Below are 20,836 nucleotides of genomic sequence, written 5' to 3'. Positions count from 1 at the left end.
ACTATCACTCGCAATCGTCGCAGTAACGCCGAGGTCAAGGAAGATAACGCCAAAATGCTCGAAGAATTGAATCTCCCGCCTGATACCAGAATAACGACTGCACTCACTCGCAGGTCTAAAGCTCAAAAAGCCAAGAACGTACCGGTTTCAACTCAGAATGTTCCTGTGATAGCAACTTCTGTACTTCCACCACGAGCTCCAGCAACTTCTGTACTTCCACCACGAGCTCCAGCAACTTCTGTACTTCCTCCACAAGCTCCAGCAACTTCTGTACCATCCCAAAACCGAATGAACTACTCCAAATTTCGAGCTCAAAAGCAAGACGAAGCTAAAAACCCCCGATTGGATGATACCGACCTCACTTTTCTCATCGATCATATGAGTGTGCCGGCTAATCATGCCAAGTTGATGGGTTCTGGCCCTAAGACACAGGTTGGTGGTCTTAGCCGTGGTGCTGAATGGAACGCACTGGCTGCAACAATTAACATCAGGCATAATGATCGACTTCGACTCACCACCACATCTAGTTCAGCCAGGTTGAGTATTGATGGGAGCGAATTGGCCAAGAGGTATGGTCGTATCAAAAGCAAATATATTGAAACAAATAAGTACTGGAAGGAAACTGGTAAAGGATTGACCGATCAAGACATCGCTGACGGGTTCATAACAGTCGAACAGAAGCAAGAGGCCCAATGCCCGATGTACAAAGAACTCGATGTTATCTATGGTAGCAAACCAAATGTTACGGCCATATCTAGTTATGACAGCACATCAGCACCTCCACCCAAATCTCGATCACCCAATAATCAAGCATTTCTATCAACTCCTCAACATCAATTGCCTTTACATCGAGAAGAAGCCTTTAATGAATTAAACCGAGATAATTTTTACTCCCCTATACTAAATGAAGATACAGTCGACTCCCTCGAAACCCATATCCCTCTAATCCCATACTTCCGGCTAACCCATAGAAATTTGGGTCCATAAAATTTATGGGCGGGGAAAAGTGGCCCAAAACCCATACCTCCCACTATTCCCTTAACCCATAGTTTTTTTTGGGAAACCTGAGGTCAAAAGCCATAACCAAAATTTGCCAAAGCTGAAAATTTATGAAAAAAATCTGCATCCTTGTGTATTTTTCAGCATAATCAGTCTCAAAATGCTTCCAAAAGACCTTTCACAATTCAGCGTAACAGATATTGAAACCGGTTTCAATGCCCTACAAACAGAGAACAACAAAAGACTCAAGCCTCTCAAGCAACTTATGAGTGAAGGGAAAAAATTGTCGGAGGCGGATGAACAATTCATAGACTGTGCTGGAAACTTAATAGATGAAACACTTGTATTGAGGAAGATCAAAGACAAAGAAAATGTGGCTAAGGCTGCCAGTCAATTCAACAAGGATGAGCTGAACAGACTTGAAGTTTTGATTTTGAAATTCAATCTGACAAAGGAAGCAGTGATTGCCAAAAAACCAAGTAAGCTGTAACCTTCAAGCTGTAATTGAGTTGTTCACTTGCTGAAAAGATGTGTTGTTCAATGTTTTAGGCTCCAAGAAACGTGTAGCTGAGGAAAGTAAAGGCGAAGATACCCCACCAACAAGTAAAAAGAATAAATCAACAAAGTCTCAATCAACTCTGGCTCAGCGAGTTGAAGTCCTTGATTGGTACGAACGGAATGGTTGCAATCAATCTAAGACTGCGCGTCACTTTGCTTCAATCTATCCCAATTTGAATATCAAGCAACCACTTGTTTCAGAATGGGTCCGAGACAAGGACAAGATTCAACAGAATCATGGAGCTGGTCACACTGGATCTCAAAAGAACACAGCCGAGCATCCACAGGTTGATGAAGCACTTCAAGCCTGGGTTCAACAGGCTGTCATTGCAGGCTTAACAATCACAGGCGATGTGATACGAGCCAAGTGGTGTGAATTTGCTAAACTCTTCAAAATCTCTGAACAAGACTGGCTTGCTCTTAGTGAGGGATGGCTCACTCGATTCAAGACTTGGAACGGTTTACGCCACATAAGAAAGCACGGAGAAGCAGGCTCCGTCCTTCCCGATACTGTCGCTGCCAAGCGTCAACGCCTCCAAGAAATTACCAACCTTTACCATCCACGAGATATTTGGAACATGGATGAGACTGGTCTCTTCTACGGGTTGGTTCAAATCTTATCTCTTTAACATATGTATACAGTGTAACGTTGATTGATAACAATCACCTGCTTATGTTTTAGCATGCCCCCAGACAAAGGTCTTGCATTTGGTCCAACATCAGGGGTTAAAGGTGATAAGCGAAGATTGACTTATGCCCTTGCTGCTAGTGCCGAAGGTGAAAAGATTGAACCTTTCATTATTGGCAAGGCAAACAAGCCTGCATGCTTCAACAAGAAAAGTGGCGAGAGTCTTGGTTTTTATTACCGCAACAACACCAAAGCATGGATGACTTTTGAGCTGTTCAGTAGCTGGATAACGAAGTGGGACCAAGATCTTGCGGTTCAAAAACGACACATACTCCTACTAGTTGACAACTTCAGTGGGCATGGAGAGCCTCCCAAGTACAAGCTCACAAACATCCGTTTAGAATTCTTTGCACCCAATTTAACTTCTCATATTCAACCCTTGGATGCTGGAATAATAGCCACATTCAAGTGTCGCTACCAATCAAACTTCATCAACTATTCACTGAAGCGTTATGATTCAGAGGTCCCGATCGCCGAAATCTACAAGATACATCAACTCGATGCAATGAAATTGGCTCAAGATGCTTGGTTCTGTGTCACTGAAAGCACAATATCGAATTGCTTCCGTAAGACTGGGATCATCTCACCTCGAAATCCCGATGGATCGGTAAAGGACGGCCCTACTTGCCTCCAATCAGACTCCGACATGAACCTTTCAAAGGTCTTGGATTCTGAAGCCAAGGCTCTGTTGGCTGAAGATCTCGACCAGCTTGAACAGCTCAACCTTGTTAATCAACGGAATCAAATGTCGATTGCTGAGCTTCTCAATCCTCAGGGAGAGCACTCTAGTGGATTAGAGCAATGGACTGTAGATGAAATATTTGAATCGATAACTCAACGAGACACTAAGGAAGATCACGATACCGCGTCCGATATCATAGAGGTTTCCCCTCCTCGCCCGAGCTACTCCGCCTTCAAACAATCTCTTTCCGTTGTTTCCGAGTATGTTAAGCATGCAGATACATCCGAAGCGAAGTCTTTTGAAGCTGCCATTTGTGCTGCTACCAGACATTTTTGTGTGGTTCATACACGCTCTTTAAAGCAGGCTTTGGTATCTGACTTCTTTAATAAGAAATAACTACAATAGTCTTCAATGTTATTACTGCTGTTGTATCACACAACAATATAGAAATGAATTTTCTGAGCAACTCTTTAAAAAAAAAATCTCCCTCTCAACCCATACTTTGCCTGCTAAACCCAAATCTATGGGTTATGAGGGAGATCCTCCAAAACCATACTCCCATAAAACCCATAGTTTTGGGTTTCCATAAATGGGTATGGGTTTTGAGGGAGTTGACTGTATTTCATTTGGAAGTCTTATTAATTCAAACCAAAACAATCTCACCTCGACTGGACTTCAAGAAGATGTCACAATGAATTCCTTTGATTCAGACCGACTCGATCTAATTGGAACCGATCACGAATCACATCATCTCAATCCTCAGTTCAACCCAGGTGATTTCAAGTCTCAATTCAACAACTCCAACATTTCAATCACCGGTAATTCATTTTAGCTCTCCCTCAGTTGACTTTTGTTATATCTAACAATCTCAATCTCTTTTCCTTTTGTTCAAACCTAGATGAAACCACATTTGATTTTGGTTACAATCAAGCTGGCTTGAATCGAGTGCAAGATCAACTGGATCAATTTAATGAACAATTTGAAGAAAATTGATTTCAAGAAAATCAACTTCAACAAAATCAATTTCAACAAAATCAATTTCAAGAAAATCAATTTCAAGAAAATCAATTAGAAGATAATCAATTTCAAGAAAATCAATTTCAAGAAAATCGATTTAATGAGAATCAATTTAATGAGAATCAATTAGAAGAAAATCAATTTAATGAGAATCAATTTAATGAGAATCAATTAGAAGAAAATCAATTAGAAGAGCAAGATCATCAATTAAAAGATAATCAATTTAATGAAAATAAATCAGAAGAAAATCAATTAAAAGATAATCAATTTAATGAGAATCAATCAGAAGAGAATGAAGTTCAAGATGATCAATTACAAGAAAATAATCCTCAACCAAAGAACCAATCCAAAAAGGCTCGACAAGCAACTTTGAATTTGGCTAAGCGACCTGCAAAGCCTCTACCAACTCTGAATGCAAATGAAGTTAAAAAGAAACAAACCGTCGACAGTGCACTCAAGCAAAGCAATTCCGAGCAATAATTTCTCCAAGGAACAAATTGACCTTGCAAGTATCAAGCAGGACAAACGAGCTCATATTGCAAGTACTTCAGCAGCAGACGCATTAGCATTTGAAAAAGAGAAGTGGGAAACTCAGCAGGTACGCGAAGATGCAAAGAGTGCGTCTGAGGCAGCTCAACTTTTCAAAATTTCTCAGGCAACTCGTGTTCACAAAGATAAGAAAGCACGGTGAGAGGCAATTGAGCGTTGTCGCAAGGAAAAAATGCCTATGGAAGAAATCAAGGAGTACATCGATTTTCTTTTTCCACCTTCTGAAACAGCTTAAAAAACATTTATTACAAAAAGGAACCTCACTCAGCCAAAATGTTTGTATTTAACAAATTTTATTTTCTTTACTCTTATTAAATAAAAATGTACAGTATCTTTTCAAAAAAACAACTTTTTTTCCTTTACTCTTCAGAATTCTTTTACTAAAAAGCACATATTTTTAAAAACTCCTGGTCCTTCAAATTTGTATCAGATTGTCTCGTTCTTGTTTTAGCAATTGTATTGAAGTAATACAGATCAAGTATCAATGTTGTTGAAAGCAACTGCATAATCACGTACTGCCTCTCGTCAAAGGTACCCCAAATCGTCCTGACCAATGCCTGCATTCACATCAAGATGTAAATTTGGTAATCCCACAGGTTCCTCATCCTCTTCGTCATATTCATCTTCCCATGCATCTCCAAGTTGAGCAAGCATATTGTGTAATAGAATACAACATCGGATCCAATCAATGATTGGATCCATATCTTTTTCATCATCTAATCCCAATCGAAGACCTCGCAATGATCCAAAACGCAATTTTAAAATACCAATTGCATGCTCGTTACGAACTCGAGCTTGTGCTACATAAGTATTGAACTTGCAGTTTCGTTCTTGAAGTGCAGCGGCGCCTTTGTAGGTTGCTACAAGTGTGTTGCTGACTCGATATGCCGAGTCAGCAAGCAAATATTCATCTGAACCAGAGGTCAGCTGAGTATTCGAAATCAAAAGTGATTGATTTGACTAACCTTCAGAAAAATGCTGCCCAGGATTGGTAGCAAGATTCATCAAAGAATAGCACTTGTTGTCGTGGCAAGATCCAGGCCAACACGGTATACAGAGCTGTGATCCTTCGATCACAGTCGCAGATAACTTGAGCATTGATAGAGTAGCGTTTCTTGCGGTCAAACCAAGTCTCGCCATCTATCCCAGGTCTTTGATAGAGCGGGAAAGTAGTTCCGTCTATGAATCCTACACAACCAGGAAAGCCTTCCAAGGCCATTACCTGAGAGATTTCCTTTTGCCGGTCACAATCAGGCCATTTGAGATAATCGGCAGCGTACTTGTTGATGGCCTGAATGCACCGGCGTGAGCAATTAACTACCACTCCAGATGAGAGCTTATAAGTTCGGGCTAAACGGCCTAATGAAGCGCCATTTCCTGCACTGCCCAATCGCTCCAAGGTAAGAGTAAGCTGCCTGGCGACAGGCGGTTGTGGATTGTTAGATGTTGAGAAAAAGATCGGGTGACCAATGATCAGATCCAAGATTGCATCATAGCCAGCTCTCGTGGTTCGCATGGCTTGTTTAAACTCAAATGGGCGATCGCGTAGGACATCATTGATATTAAAGTCATCCTCAAATGGCATCTTCCATCGAGGTTTGTGATATCTCATCTCGGTGACCAGCTCTAAAAGGTCTTCAAGCTCATCTTCTGCATTGAAGACAAAGTCAAATATCAAAGCTGAGACTTTGTCATCCGGATAAATTAAACCACCCATTGAAGGGATCATTCGTTGCCCAAATATCACCTCTTGCATTCTGAACTCATGAGCTTCTTCGCAGGCTGATTGATACCATTGCTCTATTACATTGATTGTTCTCTGACGTTCGGAGATTCTAACCATGGTGATGGATCTGGAAGTTGCGGGAAGTTGTTGTTGACCGAGGAAGGTTTGAACCTTGTTTGTTCAAGCGGGTGCTTGGGTTGACTGACTGTACAAAACCCGCAGAGTTCTCATTTTACTGCTTGGGTAGCCTACAGCGGCAAGAAGTACATTAATTTTACTTCATTTTTACGACAGATTTTTACTACAGCGGAAATCTTTTTTTACAACAAAAACATAAAAAGATTTCCGCGTTAAAAAAAATCTGTCGTATTTATCTTGACTTGACACCCCTTATTATTGAGTATACTGAGTATTTTTGCTTATTTTTGGCCCTGTAAACCCGTACAAAGTGAGTATCAGTTGAGTATGTACTCATACTTGGTACTCATTCCTGCATCCCTGCACCGCACCGCAACAGCCAAAGGCTGCATTGCTGACCCGACGTTGGACGGGGCCTTCTCCACAACAATCAGAGGCCTTTTGCCAAAGGGTGCCTTCAAGCCTTTTGCTTGATGCGCAATGACGCTGGGCTTGACCACTTGCACACGCAAATTGCCTAAGCACAGGCTGAGGTGAGTATGTTTGCATGGAAATATTTGCAAGTGAACAAAATACCAATGATTTGCCAATAGTGCAAAGTGGGGTGAAGAACTTGGAATATTTGAGTGGGATGCTGGACTTGGCAAGTTGACACCGAGTAATTGACCAAAAGATGCATCTTATCTTTTTCCAGAATGCATTTGTACTGGTGACCTGCACACAGCTAATCATGTGTCCCTGTGCAAGAAATTTCTCAAAACTGTCTCTGAATGACCTGAAAAGATTAAAGCAGTTCAAAAGAAAAGAATTGCAAAGTCAATCAAAAGCCAAGCTATTTCAAGTCACACACATCATCAACAAAACTACATAAATTGCTCTGATCTCAAAGCATGATTAATTAGTCAAAAGAACTAAAAAAAGAAAAAAAACTAAATAGAGTGCCAAATGAAACATCAAACAGATTACAACTTCACGAAGAAAGGAAAAAGAAAAACTGATTTCATTACTCTGTCAATGACAAATCTCCTAATCCAAGTTGTGTTCTATAAACAATATGTTTGGTTGGATCGGCTGGTGTACTTTGGTTTTTAGGTTGAATCCCTGTCAAGAATTCCGCATCATCAAATGATTCATTCACTGTCACATCACCTCCCAAAAACATTGGTTGTTCCTTTAAACATGATACTGTCTTGTCATTTGAATCTTCTTCATCCATTTCATTTCCATCAGGTGAAGTGACTCGATCCCAATTAAAAATTGTAGGATCTCGTGGTCGAACTCGATGAGGAATCCCGATCGGCGTGTTAAGCGTATTCTCGATCATCGTGTTATCGTGAGTATTCTCATCTACATCATGATGATTATCAAGACGCATGCGCTTCTTGTCCTCAGGTCCGTCCTCGTCAGCTTCCTCAGGATGATTGTCCTGCTGATCAGTTTGGAATTGGTTGGCTTGATTCACTTCTTCTTCCTCTTCTTTCCAACGACCGAAGTCAAATGAAAGACCTAATTGTGCCAAGTCGCTGTTGACCTTTGGAGGTAATGGCATCCAAATAGTATCTTCGTGGTCAAAGTCGACGAGTAACTGGGTTGGTCCACCACTAGCCGAAACCGAGCGACTTGAGCTGGCTGTTGGGTCATTGACGCTTCTTCCTCGCTGACCTGGTGTCGCAGAGAGTGATTGTGATAACGAGGTAGTCTTCATTGGCGTCTTTTGAGCCGCCGAATGGTACTCGGACTTGCTTATCGTCTTGGATGTTGTAGCGTGAGGTTTTCGGTGCGGCGTAGCTGCAGGGTAAGGTCGTCTAGGCGTAGCAGATGAGTTGGATTTCTGGAAGGCAGGGGTCTTGGGTGGTTTCGACTTGGCAAATGTCGGAGGATTTGATGTTTTAAACAGATAAGGCGAGTTGGGTGATGGGGGCAAGGGCACACTCATGGGTACAATAAGATCATCAGGCAATCGAGTACATATGTTAGTTGAGGGAGGTTTGGAAGCTGGGGGGTCAGGAACTACGACCCCTTTTTTAGTTGATCGAGAGACGGGAGGAGTCGGATGACTATCAGAAGGTTGTACGATCGTTGGTGAAGGTTCCGCAATAGGTGGTGAAGGTTCCTCAATAGATGAAGGTTCTGCGATGGGTGGTGAAGGGTCCACGATGGGGGGTGAAGATTGCACAATAGTTGAAGGTTCTAAAAGAGGTTGTGATGGTGGTAGTAGTCGTGATGGCACCGATTCAGGGAGTGCGGTAGAAATTTGTTCAGACTGAGGTTCATCGGAGATTGGCGAGGGGACGGAGGGCTCTAGTGGCGGCTCGCTTGACACGGGGGCTTCGTTTGATTCGGGTGCAGGGGATGGTGGAAGAGGAGTGAGGACAGGAATCCGAAGTTCTTCGGGTAAGCCAGACACAAGAGTGTGAGGAATCGGTTTTGATGATGCAGGAGCAAGCGGTCGACTGGGGACTGACTTTGGATTGGATTTGAGAGCTGGCTTTGAAGACTTTGAAGGCTTGAATGCCTTTCGATAACCGGTCTGACTGATCGGATTCCCAGTGGTGTCTTGTTGACCAACCTTGGTAATCGCACCCACCGACTGTTTGAGATTTGCACTTTCTTGTGACTCTGGAATTGCACGTCTGGGAAGAGGGCGTGTGGGGACCGGATGTGAAGTAGGGGGTGGGGCAACTTGGCTCGATCCAGAGGCAGTTCTTGACGGCTTGAATCCACGATTGGGGATCATAGGCTCACTGGAAGACAACACATTGACTCCATGAGGATGAGTGGATGGTAGATGCTTATGAGTAGTGTTGGAGTGCCCAAGATTCGTCGTCTTAGAGAACCCATCAGAAGGACCATGATTGGTAGAGGCGATGGGATTGAGTGGTACCCTGGTGGCAGTCCTAGTAGTACTATTGGTAGTCGGATCGGGGGGAGGGAGAGCAACACGCTGAGCTCTCATGGTTGAGTTGGATCGTTTCTTGAAAGCAGCGGATCTACTTTCAGTCGCACCGTGAGAAGGAAAGGTTGAAGTGGTAGGGAGAGGTCCAGATTCTACAGTCTGACGTGCTTGTCGTCGAGATGGTTGAAGAGGATGATCGGGTGGAAGTGGGACAGAAGCAGCTAGACGAAGCGTGGCAGAGTCAGAAGATCCAACAGCATGATGACTTGAAGTGGGTGCGTGAGATCTAGCTTGTTCAGGCGCGGTTGGCTGTGAGCGATTAGTGGATCTAGCGAGGTGATTGCCAGCCTCCTTGGATCGCGAAGGTTGAGATGAGTTTGTTGTCTTTTCATTTGCTGTGCGCTTGTTATTATTGCTCGGCGGAATAGGACGACTAGAGGAAGAAGTAGGTTGAGGCTCTTCAGGCGGAATGGACGAAGATCCAGGTGGCTTGTTAAGACCGAGGTAACGCTTGATAGTAGGAGTGAATGGTTGGGACAAACTAACAACAATTGCAAAGAGGTTAATTTTCAAGACGAAAATGTGAGTCATTGGATTGTATGAGAAGGACCAAACTTACGCAGAAGCGCGTGATGGCCATTGTTTTTGATAGAGAATCCAAATCCTCTTGAAGATTGCTCTCACTTTCGGATCACGATCTCGACCGCCTATTTTGATAGCAGATTCGATATCAACAAGCCGTTTGTTCAAACCTTCACGTGTAACAGTAGGTTCTTTGATGAGCTCAAGCTGATCGCGATCACGTTCAGGACTACCACCTAGACAACATAATAAACCATCTGCACATCCTATCCTAAGGGAGATTGATTTATCAGAGAGACCATCTAGTAAAAGAGGGATGAATGAAGCTGATCTTGTTCCACGAATGAGAGTATTGAGTGCTATTGAAGCTCTAGTGACATAAATTTTCGAAGCTCTTGCCAAGAGTTTGACGATAGTAGGAATGTAAAATGGTATTGCACTATCCCAATGAGATCCTAAACGAGAAGTTGAACCGATCAAATCGAGTGCAGTACCCGAAAGACGCGTTCTTTCAGTCGAAAGAGCTGAAACGATACCACGGACGATATCACTCTCTTTCCATCTACGTAAAAAGTCGTCTGGAAAATCGCAAGCACCACCACGGATAGCAGCAGTGAATTGTTTTAAACTTGCATCAATCTTCAGCCAAGTATCTTCAGTTTCATCGACAGAGAGGGCCGTTTTGAGTAAATCGAATTGATGATGGCACTGTTGAGGAGAAGTGACCTGTTTGATGAATTGAGATTAGTTATTTGTTGAGAATGAAGTGTAGACTGTTGATGGAAAGACTTACTGATATTTTCTCATTAACTTCTTTGATTGGCATTTTACTAATCTTGATGTGATTTGGTGTTAGTGGTCGTTGTCTTGTAGAGAGAGAGAGAGAGGTCATTTAACACTTGACTTAATATTAGAGCTTAAGTAGTTTTAATGTTGAAAATTTAAAAGTTAAAATTTGATTATGGGATGTGAGTCGATCCCATTCACCAATCCACCGACGCATTCATCCAAGAAGTTTTTCAAAAAAATCCAATTCAAATCATGACCACTTCCAATGGAAACCCATCAACTTCAGCACCATCAACAATACCATCAAGCACTTCATCAGATCAAGATTCCGACAGAGCTCCATTAGGTTCATCTTCAATCTTCAATTCAATATCTTCATCTCAATTTATCACTTACATGATCTTAATACCTCTTAATCTTCATCGTTAGGATCCGGTGCCAGGTTAGTCCCTTCCCTTGATTCAGTCCAATGATGTCCAGACTTTCACTAATCTACAAATCTTTTTAGTGCCTATGATCCTTCTTTAGATGGTACTTCTGTGGCTTCTACAGATGCTGAAGATGGTCCAAAACCTACTCTTGATGAACTTTCAGACGAAGATAAGGCGGTCAGTCGAATCTCAATTCATCATCATCATATCTTAGCGCGCCCTAATACATTTTGAACAATCAAAATTAGGATGCCTTGAGGTTGAAAACAGAGGCAAACAAATGCTTTGTTGGTAAGTCTTCATCTTCGTAACTAATTTTCACAAAAACTGATCATGCATGGCTCTTTCTTTTTTAGCTTCTCAATACCAAGAAGGTACCTTTGATTTCAAACTTGAATAAAACATAATCAACATCATCATGTTTATCAACTCTCATTCTCATTTTCGTCTCATCTAAGCCCTCGATCTTTATACCTTATCCCTCGGACGCAATCCCTACGATCCAACGGTATGGTGTAACCGTGTGTACTATTCACCTTTTCCCAACTGTGATCCAATCAGCTCATGAGCCTCACAGACCTACTCACTTGATTCTTACAGGTTCTGCTGTTAGACTTAAACGTGAAGAACATGGATTAGCCATCATGGACACCTGTAAGGCATTCGATAGTTTCAGGTATTCACGGCTTAAATTAATATATCTCTTATAATTTTGTAGCCCGCGCCATTGATCTCGACTCAAAGTACGTCAAGGCTTATTTTCGAAGAGGTACAGCTCACCTGAGTATCATGAAACCTCATTTAGCAATCAAAGATTTCAAATCGGTTCGTTTCTTTTCATCTCCTTCACTTCGTATATCTTCATCGCTCACCTTTCACTTCGTATTCATCAGTGCCTACAATACGATCCTAAAAACCTTGCGGCTCAAACTCAACTTGCCGCTACCGTCAAGCTAGTCCGTCGACTTGACTTTGAACGTGCGATTGCTTCCTCTGATGATGAACCAGTGTCATCTAAAATTCGAAAATTGATTGCCGAGGGTGGATGTGAGTTGGACCCCTCATATACCGGTCCAATGCTCTCAAAGGGTCCCAATGGATACCAGCCCAATGAAACTTTTATCAAAGAAATGTTAGAATGGTTCAAGCAGGGCAAGACGCTGCCCAAAAGATGGGTTTATGAGATCGTACTTGGTTGTTATGGATTCTTGAGCCAGGAACAGAGTATGACTGACTGTACCATTCCAGAGGGAGAGACGGTAGATGTGTAAGTCTTCAAGTTGTCCAAAAATAATCTTGTAGACTTTAGGCTCAAAGCTGGGTATACACTCTTCGATACATACTTGTTCTCTTCTCCTTCAGAATCGGAGATACGCATGGTAAGGTCTTATTCACTCTCATTCGATATCGAAGGGTGTTATTTACTGTCCCATCTGGTTCACAACAGGACAATTCTTCGATGTTTTGCATCTTCTTACACTCACCGGAATGCCGTCAGAAAACCATACACTCGGTGAGTATATTTTACTGCAACTCGTTAAGTTTCCTTGGTCGGCTCACTTTTGGTCTTTGATGTCTATCTATAGTCTTCAATGGAGACTTTGTTGATAGAGGAAGTTGGAGTACCGAGGTGGTGTTGACAGCCTTTGCTCTCAAATGGTATCTACCAAACAAAGTCTTCGTAAGTCGGAGATATCTTCTTCATGTTATTGATCATCATGTCACATGTAACAATATTTTCAAGAATACATTCTGACGAACCCTCTTTTTTGACATCTCTCATAGCTGAATCGTGGCAATCATGAGACAGCAGACATGAATAAAGTTTACGGATTCGAGGGAGAGGTAAACGCCCTCTTCTTCACTCTTGAAAACCTTCCCCTGGTTTATCAAAGAGACTTGAACTGATAATCATATGTCAACAAATTTTAGACCAAGAAAAAATACAGCGAAATGGTTTACAAACTCTTCGAAGAAGTGTTCTGTGCCTGTGAGTCTCTTATTCTTGATCTCCACAGACATCTCTCCATGATTCTGACAATCTTTGCTTGGATCATAGTACCTTTATGTTGTCTTATCACAGCAAGTTGTCCGCCCGCACCTACCAACATTTCACAAATCCCAGCCGAGCCATTCTTTTCACCAGAGGGTCGAAAACGATTCTTTGTAGTCCATGGAGGTTTGTTTTCAAGAGATGAAGTCGAATTAGATGAATTAAGAAAGATTCCTAGAATGAAAAAGAAACAACCTGGTAATGAAGGATTGATGATGGAATGTCTTTGGACTGATCCTCAAGATGGACCAGGAAGAGGTCCTAGTAAGAGAGGTGTTGGACTTGGATTTGGACCGGATGTGACTGAACGTTGGTGTAAACATGCAGGAATCACTGGTTCGTTTGATCTTTTGAATTATCAACCTATCTTCGATGTGTGAAGAAGAAAACGACAAATGCTGATTAGATGATGATGAGGTGATCTTTAGCTGTGATTCGATCGCACGAAGTCCGAGATGCTGGATACTCAGTTGAACATGCAGGAAGATGTATCACAGTCTTTTCAGCACCGAATTATGTAGATCAAGTTGGAAACCTAGCTGCATTTGTTAGGATCGATGATCGAGGTACACTAAGCTTTACATCATATAAAGCTCAATCACATCCAGATGTGAAACCTATGGCTTATGCTGGAGGATTTATGGGTCTAAGTGGACTGATATGATTCAAAAGAAATATTTATGAAAAAAAGATATGAAATTCGAACGATATTGATCAAATGTTCTTTTTGCTGTTATCTATGAAAGGAGCCAGGCTGACCTTCCTGTGCCAAGAAAAGTACAAAGGTTTCAATTGGATTACATGTCTTGTATCATGAATAGTGGTATCTAGTCACATAGACTGAAATAAAAGAAGCAAAGGAATACATTAGCAAGAAGTGATCTTTGATCTGAGTCAGTTGTGATGCCGACACAAGGATGATGTGAAATTTGATAGTGAAGCCGTGTCCTTACTCTGGTCTGCTAAGGCTCTTTATCTGGAACAAGAACTCAGATCTCTTGGTATAATGTTCATTTTCACATTTTCCACGAATTGGTTCTTGGCAATCTTCCTTTGAAAGAATGATTACTGGGTAACAAAGTGTTTTCAGTTCACTGAAATGCTGTCTATTCAAGCTATGATCGATGTCATGGGGAAATGTAGGCCAAATTGTGATGTAGGGTTCACAACTCTTGGTCTATGTCCACTGGCAACATGTCGACAAAATCTTTTACAAAACACAGGAATACCATGGTGTATTTTTCTTTAAACAGAATTCACTGGCTTTCAACTGTAAGTGTTCTGGAGACTGAAGAGATGAACAAAAGACATAAGGATACAAAAGTTGATCGACAAGAAGAGCTCATGGCGAATATTTTGAAAGAGCGTTGCGCAATAGTCACAGCACAAGACAGGCAGTAATTGACATGAGATCAAAGGGTATATTTCTAGAAGAGATGAATGAACGCGAGGGCTTAAGGGATGATTGCCAAAGTTGTCCTCAGCCGTTCGATAACTTTCTTACACTCCTCTTCTGTCCCAACGGTGATCCTTAAACACCCCTCACATCCAAACTCTTCACCTCGGAATCTCACAACAATGGCCTCTTCTTTTTGTAAACCTGCCATATGTTGATAAACCTTCTTGGCTCGAGCGCTATCTGGACCACCACCGCTACTTGCCAACACTTGAATCAAGATGAAATTGGCCTCTGTCTTACCCAGGATTTGACCCATATCAGTGATCTTCTGCAATTCTGCTGCCAACCAATCTCGATTCGATCGGATTTGTGACAGATTTGTGTGCGTTTGGTTTAGGGCTTGAGGTAAAGTGGCAACATAAGCAAGACTTGCAGTAGGAGATGATATGGTATAAGGCGCCTTTGTATTGTTAAGTACTTGGATCAATTCTTCAGATCCATACGCGATACCCAAACTTTGAATATAGTGTAAGAGAAATGATCAGTCTATCCAAAAGAGGACTTGACATTTTTATAATGAATAACAACAAGTGAGTATTTCAAATGCTCACCGTATTCCAGCCAGACCGAAGCCTTTGCTTAGGGTCTGAACTACGACCAAATTCTGATACCCTTCACGCAAGAGTTGTAAAGCGCTTTGGTCTTGACCAGCGAAGTCGATATATGCCTCATCGACCACGACAAGACCTTTGTAGCGTGAATCGGATAGAAAAGTTTGGAGGAAGACTAGGGAGATGGTAGTGCCGGTAGGATTTCCAGGAGAGCAAAGAATGACAAGTTTAACTGGCCGAGTCGGAGGTGAGTTTTCAATCGCTTGAATAATCTGTTATTAAGACAGCTTCAGGAGTGAGATCAGGCCAAGTTGAATGATGTTTTTACTGCATACCATCTCGTAATGTGGAGTAAATGCACCAGCTGTGACATTCAGTGGAACTGGAATCACTCCGACATCATTGACTCTAGCACAGACGGTGTACATTCCATACGTCGGAGGAGTGACAATCACCCGATCACCTTGATCTTCTGTGTCGCCGGGTTTGCAGGTAATTCGAAAGAGTAGGTCCAAGACTTCATCGGAACCTACGCCAAGAAACACATTCGAAGGCGATAGTAATGGTAATGAAGGAGCAAATTGGTTGCGATAGTTGCACAGGTTTTGTTTGATTGGGATATGCAAGGGAGACGGATATCGGTGTAAAGATAAAGAGTCGAGGTCTAGTCCATTTTCGTGAGTCACGGCCGAAGAGGTAGCTGTGATAAAAATCAAAAAAGTCAGTTCAAGGCTTATGCAATAAAGAAAAAGTGGAAATGAAGACTGACCAAGTAGAGAAGGGGCTGCTAAAGCACTACCCAAAGAATTTTCGTTGGCATCCAAAAGGACACCCTGATCATAATCATCTCGAGCGCAGCGATAGGGCTTGAGTGAAGCTATGTTCGGTCTGATGAGACTTTGAAGTGAGAAATGAGATGAAGCCATCTTGTCAATCGCCACAAGAAATTTTAAGGAAAGTCAGAATAAGAGTTGTCCAAAGCTGTATGTATGCGCCCCAAAAAATTATCAGATGAGACTTTCAAAAACCCGAGTTTCGGAAATCAAGCTCAGCACCGCGAATTTCGGGAACCCCGAATCGTATGTACCGAAAAAACCCCGGACAGATCTCATCACATATCTCGTCTTTTAAGTTTTGAGGCTTCCTCATCCTCTCCTTCATCCTCTGCATCTGCTTTAAGAGCTCATACCAACAATGCATATTGACCAGGACAGAAAATCTAAGCATGCTTAAATATGCTAGTGTCTTAGATATTGACATTTATCCAAACCGTGGTATCAACTGGAGATGGACCTATTCATCTATGCCGATGTCACGTTTTTTTGCAATCTCGCCTTTCAAACCAGGACGTCTCTCAAGAGATCAGGTAGCGCTAGAATCATTGGCAGATGTTTGATATTTTCAAAGACTGTTGCAGAGAAGGCAAAGTCTAAAAGTGGTCTAATCGCCGATCGACAAACTCATCCTAACTCATCGTCCTTGAGACCCTGAGGCGCCCTACTCCAAGCGGCGTTGGGACTCGCATTTTTCCGCTCCCGATGGGACAGATATGATCACAAGTCAAGGCCAGTACCTGCAAGCGACTCCCCAAAACTTTCATGATCTGGCTCAATGCAGAAACAACTTTCCTTCCCTCAAACTCAAACTAGAATCCCTCATCAAGCTTGTGTTCTCATCTTGCCCAAGCCGCCTCATCTGCACTTTCATTCTACCTATTGCCCATCGTTTTTGCACTTTTTAATTTTCATCCTTCACGCTTGAGGTCTGCTTCGAAAAGCATTTAATATCACCAATACTTTATTCAATACGGCGTCCTTTGATTTATTCTACACAATCTTTCACCTTTCATTTCGTCGTGATGAAGACTCTGACTCGGACTCTCTCTTTTATCAAAACTTTCGCTTTTGTTTTACTCATTCTATCATGGACATGTGGTGTGGCCAAAGCTCATTGGCATCCAAATGCGATTTTAAGGATCTCCAAAGGCTTTTTGGCTGGAGATTGCACCGTGAGACCTTCAGTGATTATCAATGGTACCTCCCCTGGACCAGAGCTTCGGTTCAAAGAAGGACAACGCGTCTGGATAAGAGTCTACAACGACCTTCCGGATCAAAACACAACTTTACACTTCCATGGATTGAGTCAATTTGGCTCACCCTTTGCAGATGGAACACCGGCCACTTCTCAGGTTAATTTCACAATCCTTAAAACGCAATGATCACATCACGCTCGCACTAGAGTCTCAATTGATGTTTTTGTTTGCTCTTATTCTGTCTAGTTTCCAATTGCTCCTCACTCGTATTTTGATTATGAGTTCCAACTAGAATCTGGTAGCGCGGGGACATAGTAAGTGATACTCATGTGGTCTGGTATCTTCTACTTTTCAGGATCTAGCACACTGATGTTTTCTTTGGATCCGATATCAAGCATGTATCATACTCATGTTGACTTTCAACTTGTAACTGCGCACGGCGCTTTTATTGTTGAAGATGAGGGCCCACCGCCGTACTCCTATGACGAGGAATTGACTTTACTTTTTGGTGATTACTATCATCAGAGTGACTATCGGATCATGTCATGAAACTACAAGCCACACCTTTTCAGTGGCCAGGTGAGCCTTCGAGCTTGACTGTGAACGGAAATGCACTGGCGCACTGTGATCCATCTCGCGGCTACCGCTGTAGTGGGGAATGTCATCAGCACGTAATGAATTTAAAACCCAGCCGAACGTATCGTGTGAGGTGAGAGTTATATCTAATTGGTCTGGTGATTAGACAAAACAACATCTAAAGTATCTGTGTGCTTCACAGGTTCATTGGAATCACCGCCCTGACTTTCCTCTACATTGGCCTCGAAGACCATCATGAATTCGAAATCATAGAAGCTGATGCAGCTTACCTAAAGCCTACGCGGACTGACCACCTTGAACTGCATTCGGGACAGCGTTACTCCTTCTTATTACGTACCAAAAGCAGGGCTGAACTTCGTGCGTTGAACAAGACAACTTTTTGGGGAAGAATTGAGTCACGATGGCGGCCAATTCGTGACAAAGGATCATTCGTAATTACGTATGACCGTGGATATGAACAAGAACTCGCGACTTTTCCACCACGCAACTTGGCAAGAAGAGTTTTCCTTCCAGATGAGCGTGTTAGTTGGGTCAACCGGGCCTTCGCGCCTCTCCGCCAACATGATGTCTCACCCACAGAACAGGAGGTGACCCGGCGCATCATGATCCGTGCTCAACAATTGACAACAGCAGGTGGTGGTTCACAATATTTTGTCAATGGACAAGCGGTTCGTGATGAAAAGTTTCTTTAGATGCCACTCTTACATAAGAGAACTGAAGTCCTTGTGCATGATTAGTACTCCGAGAAATTTCCAAAAGTGCCATTCTTGGTTCAGGCATACTTGAACCCGTCCTCTTTGCAGCCAGACTACGGACAAGCGGAAGTGAACCATGGATATGACTCGTCTACCTCATCATTTCCTTTGCGACTAGGGGAGACTGTGGAAATTGTAATCTTCAATTTTGCTTCAAGCTTAGGTGAAGCCGAAGCACATCCATGGCAGTGAGTCATTAGTCCATGACTTTTACAAGAGACATTTCTTAACCTGATCTCGTCGCTTGCAACAGTTTTCATGGACAGCATCCGTTTATGGTCGCCCAAGGATATGGAAAATATAGTCCTGAAGCAGCGCGCCGGATTGAGGCCCAAAATTTTGTCAAGTATGGAGGTTTGCCACATCGACGAGATACTCAAGTCATCCTTCCCGGTCAGGGCGCTACCTATGAGGACGAGAAAATTGCTGAAGGAACACTGTCAAGTTGGATAGTTCTACGGATGCGAGTTTCAGTCAGCGGAGCATTTTTAGTGCATTGTCATATCCAGGTAGGCCCAATCTCCTATAAGTCCTCCCTCTCACCCCGCCATCTCGTTCCCCGGCTGCGCATCGTATATCAGCGGGTGTGAACCAAATATTTAAGCCATTTTGGTGTACGTCGATGTCTACTCGCTCTGGCCCGTCGCTACAGGTACCACGTCCCTCCTCGCTGCTCAGTCGATGACTGAAAGAGTTAGAATTTCCAAGCATACGAGGAAGAACGCACGAAATTTCAAATCCCACCCCCGTTAAAGAACAAAAAACCCTCCTACATACCCTGTTCCCCAGCTCTTAAAGCTGATTAAGACTAAAGAAGTTGCGATATTGTTGTCACTCCAAGGTCTTACTAACCTCTTGTTATCCTCCATTATTGAAATACCGAAGCCGCATGCAATCATGGGAATGGCCACTGTCTTTTTGATTGGAACAGATAAACTCCCCCCTCTACCAACTAAGTTTATCCGCCAACATGCGTAAGTGGTTTCCTAACTGCCAAAGACTATACTGCAGTCATATCGTCTCATATCATTTTCAATTTTAGAACTTATAACGCCACTACACCAGATACACCAACTTCTTACTTTGATCTAATGCAGATTAAAAATACATTGACAGAATCATCAAAACACGAGTATCCAACAGATGCAAGTATGAAGGACTGGCTGTAGTAGGCTATCTTGATTATGACAATTAGATAAATCTGCTAGAAAAGTGTGACATTGAGTGATCACCTGACTGGGAGCATTTAATGGCAAAAGATAGATCCAAGGAGTTGATGGAATTGGTGATTTTCCTCAATGCCCTCTTGTGTTGGTGACCCTGGGCAGGACCTTACTCACACAAGCTGGGCTACCCCCTGGTGAATTTGAAATGCCACTTTAATTTCTTAAAATGTAGCACCATTTTTCTTACCACCATGCAATTTTTTTCTCCAAATCTTGAGAATGGGAGCTTTCCCAGGTGTAACTTGTCACCTTATGTATACAGCCAATTTGAAATGAATGACCTCTTTTGTGGAAAAAAGTTGTTGCTGCAGTGGTCAAAGCCAACCAAAAAACTTTCTTACAGGTTTTATGTTATGTATATTCTCAAAATTAGCAGAGAAACCAAACTTGGTCAAAAAGAAAAACAGGTTTTACACCATGATGCACTTTTCAAAATAAATCAGACATTCTCAAATTGGCTGTAATTCATGTAAGTATTGTGCCACCATCTACTTGTGTACCTGGTAAAATGTGTATATATGGGAAACTTACCTGCCGTTAGCAGGCGTGCTGGCGGGTATTGTAGCTCCACAAAAGCTGTTCAGGGCTGGATTTGAACCAACGGCCAGGTGCTGGGTCTGCACACCGGACCCAATTCATGTCAGGCCACTTTATCACTATAGGCTACCTGGCCAGTTACAATTTGAGGTGTCACTATTTTGCTACAAAGTATGACCTACTACCACGTGACCGCCATTAAGGTCACAACTGTGGGGGTGGGATAGGATCATGTGGGGAGGTGGTGGGTGTTGGATTATTCAGAAGAATCAAGAATCAGGAACTGGCATTTGAAGCTATCAAAATGAATTGACATGCCTCAGGTTAGTGCTGGGCTCATAACCTGATGATGCACAGAAGCTGCAAAAAGATGTCAGCACTCCAATTATGATATGAGTAAGAGAGAAACAGAGTGTTGGCACAAAGGATAGTGCTTGAGATACAAATGAACAAGATCAACACTCGCACAGTAGTAGGATCCGAAGAGTACAAGTTTATATATGGGATCATACAAGCATTACTTTGTGTATAAGCCTAACATTAATTTGATATTGTGAATAATATGATTTGA

General features: G+C 42.4%; 5 protein-coding genes across 5 annotated transcripts; 3 read left to right on the top strand and 2 right to left on the bottom strand.

Annotated features, from left to right (window-relative positions):
• Nucleotides 1-54: 54 nt before the first annotated feature.
• MELLADRAFT_109471 (uncharacterized protein) lies at nt 55-4,635 on the top strand (the record flags this gene model as incomplete). The annotated part of the gene is made up of 2 exons (XM_007413376.1): nt 55-432; nt 4,369-4,635. The coding sequence occupies 2 exons, from the start codon at nt 55-57 to the stop codon at nt 4,633-4,635; spliced, it is 645 nt and encodes a 214-aa protein (XP_007413438.1).
• A 3,238-nt stretch (nt 4,636-7,873) lies between these two features.
• MELLADRAFT_72610 (uncharacterized protein) lies at nt 7,874-9,381 on the bottom strand (the record flags this gene model as incomplete). The annotated part of the gene is made up of 2 exons (XM_007413370.1): nt 7,874-8,891; nt 8,975-9,381. 2 exons carry the CDS (start codon nt 9,311-9,313, stop codon nt 8,628-8,630), a joined length of 603 nt encoding a protein of 200 aa, XP_007413432.1.
• Nucleotides 9,382-10,876: 1,495 nt separating this feature from the next.
• On the top strand, nt 10,877-13,772 carry MELLADRAFT_65752 (uncharacterized protein; the record flags this gene model as incomplete). The annotated part of the gene is made up of 15 exons (XM_007413377.1): nt 10,877-10,970; nt 11,054-11,066; nt 11,133-11,232; nt 11,304-11,346; nt 11,412-11,429; nt 11,656-11,709; nt 11,774-11,880; nt 11,949-12,322; nt 12,418-12,434; nt 12,503-12,568; nt 12,642-12,736; nt 12,841-12,900; nt 12,988-13,045; nt 13,139-13,444; nt 13,537-13,772. The coding sequence occupies 15 exons, from the start codon at nt 10,877-10,879 to the stop codon at nt 13,770-13,772; spliced, it is 1,641 nt and encodes a 546-aa protein (XP_007413439.1).
• A 583-nt stretch (nt 13,773-14,355) lies between these two features.
• MELLADRAFT_49575 (uncharacterized protein) lies at nt 14,356-16,044 on the bottom strand (the record flags this gene model as incomplete). The annotated part of the gene is made up of 4 exons (XM_007413369.1): nt 14,356-15,022; nt 15,119-15,390; nt 15,454-15,818; nt 15,915-16,044. 4 exons carry the CDS (start codon nt 16,042-16,044, stop codon nt 14,563-14,565), a joined length of 1,227 nt encoding a protein of 408 aa, XP_007413431.1.
• A 932-nt stretch (nt 16,045-16,976) lies between these two features.
• On the top strand, nt 16,977-19,092 carry MELLADRAFT_90334 (uncharacterized protein; the record flags this gene model as incomplete). The annotated part of the gene is made up of 8 exons (XM_007413378.1): nt 16,977-17,306; nt 17,433-17,464; nt 17,546-17,658; nt 17,709-17,859; nt 17,929-18,415; nt 18,524-18,690; nt 18,756-19,011; nt 19,084-19,092. The coding sequence occupies 8 exons, from the start codon at nt 16,977-16,979 to the stop codon at nt 19,090-19,092; spliced, it is 1,545 nt and encodes a 514-aa protein (XP_007413440.1).
• Between the last annotated feature and the right edge of the window lie 1,744 nt (nt 19,093-20,836).

The sequence above is a fragment of the Melampsora larici-populina genome (assembly GCF_000204055.1).
Source record: "Melampsora larici-populina 98AG31 unplaced genomic scaffold MELLAscaffold_36, whole genome shotgun sequence".
In the NCBI taxonomy this organism is placed as follows: domain Eukaryota; kingdom Fungi; phylum Basidiomycota; class Pucciniomycetes; order Pucciniales; family Melampsoraceae; genus Melampsora; species Melampsora laricis-populina.
This window is presented reverse-complemented; position numbering and strand designations above follow the sequence as displayed.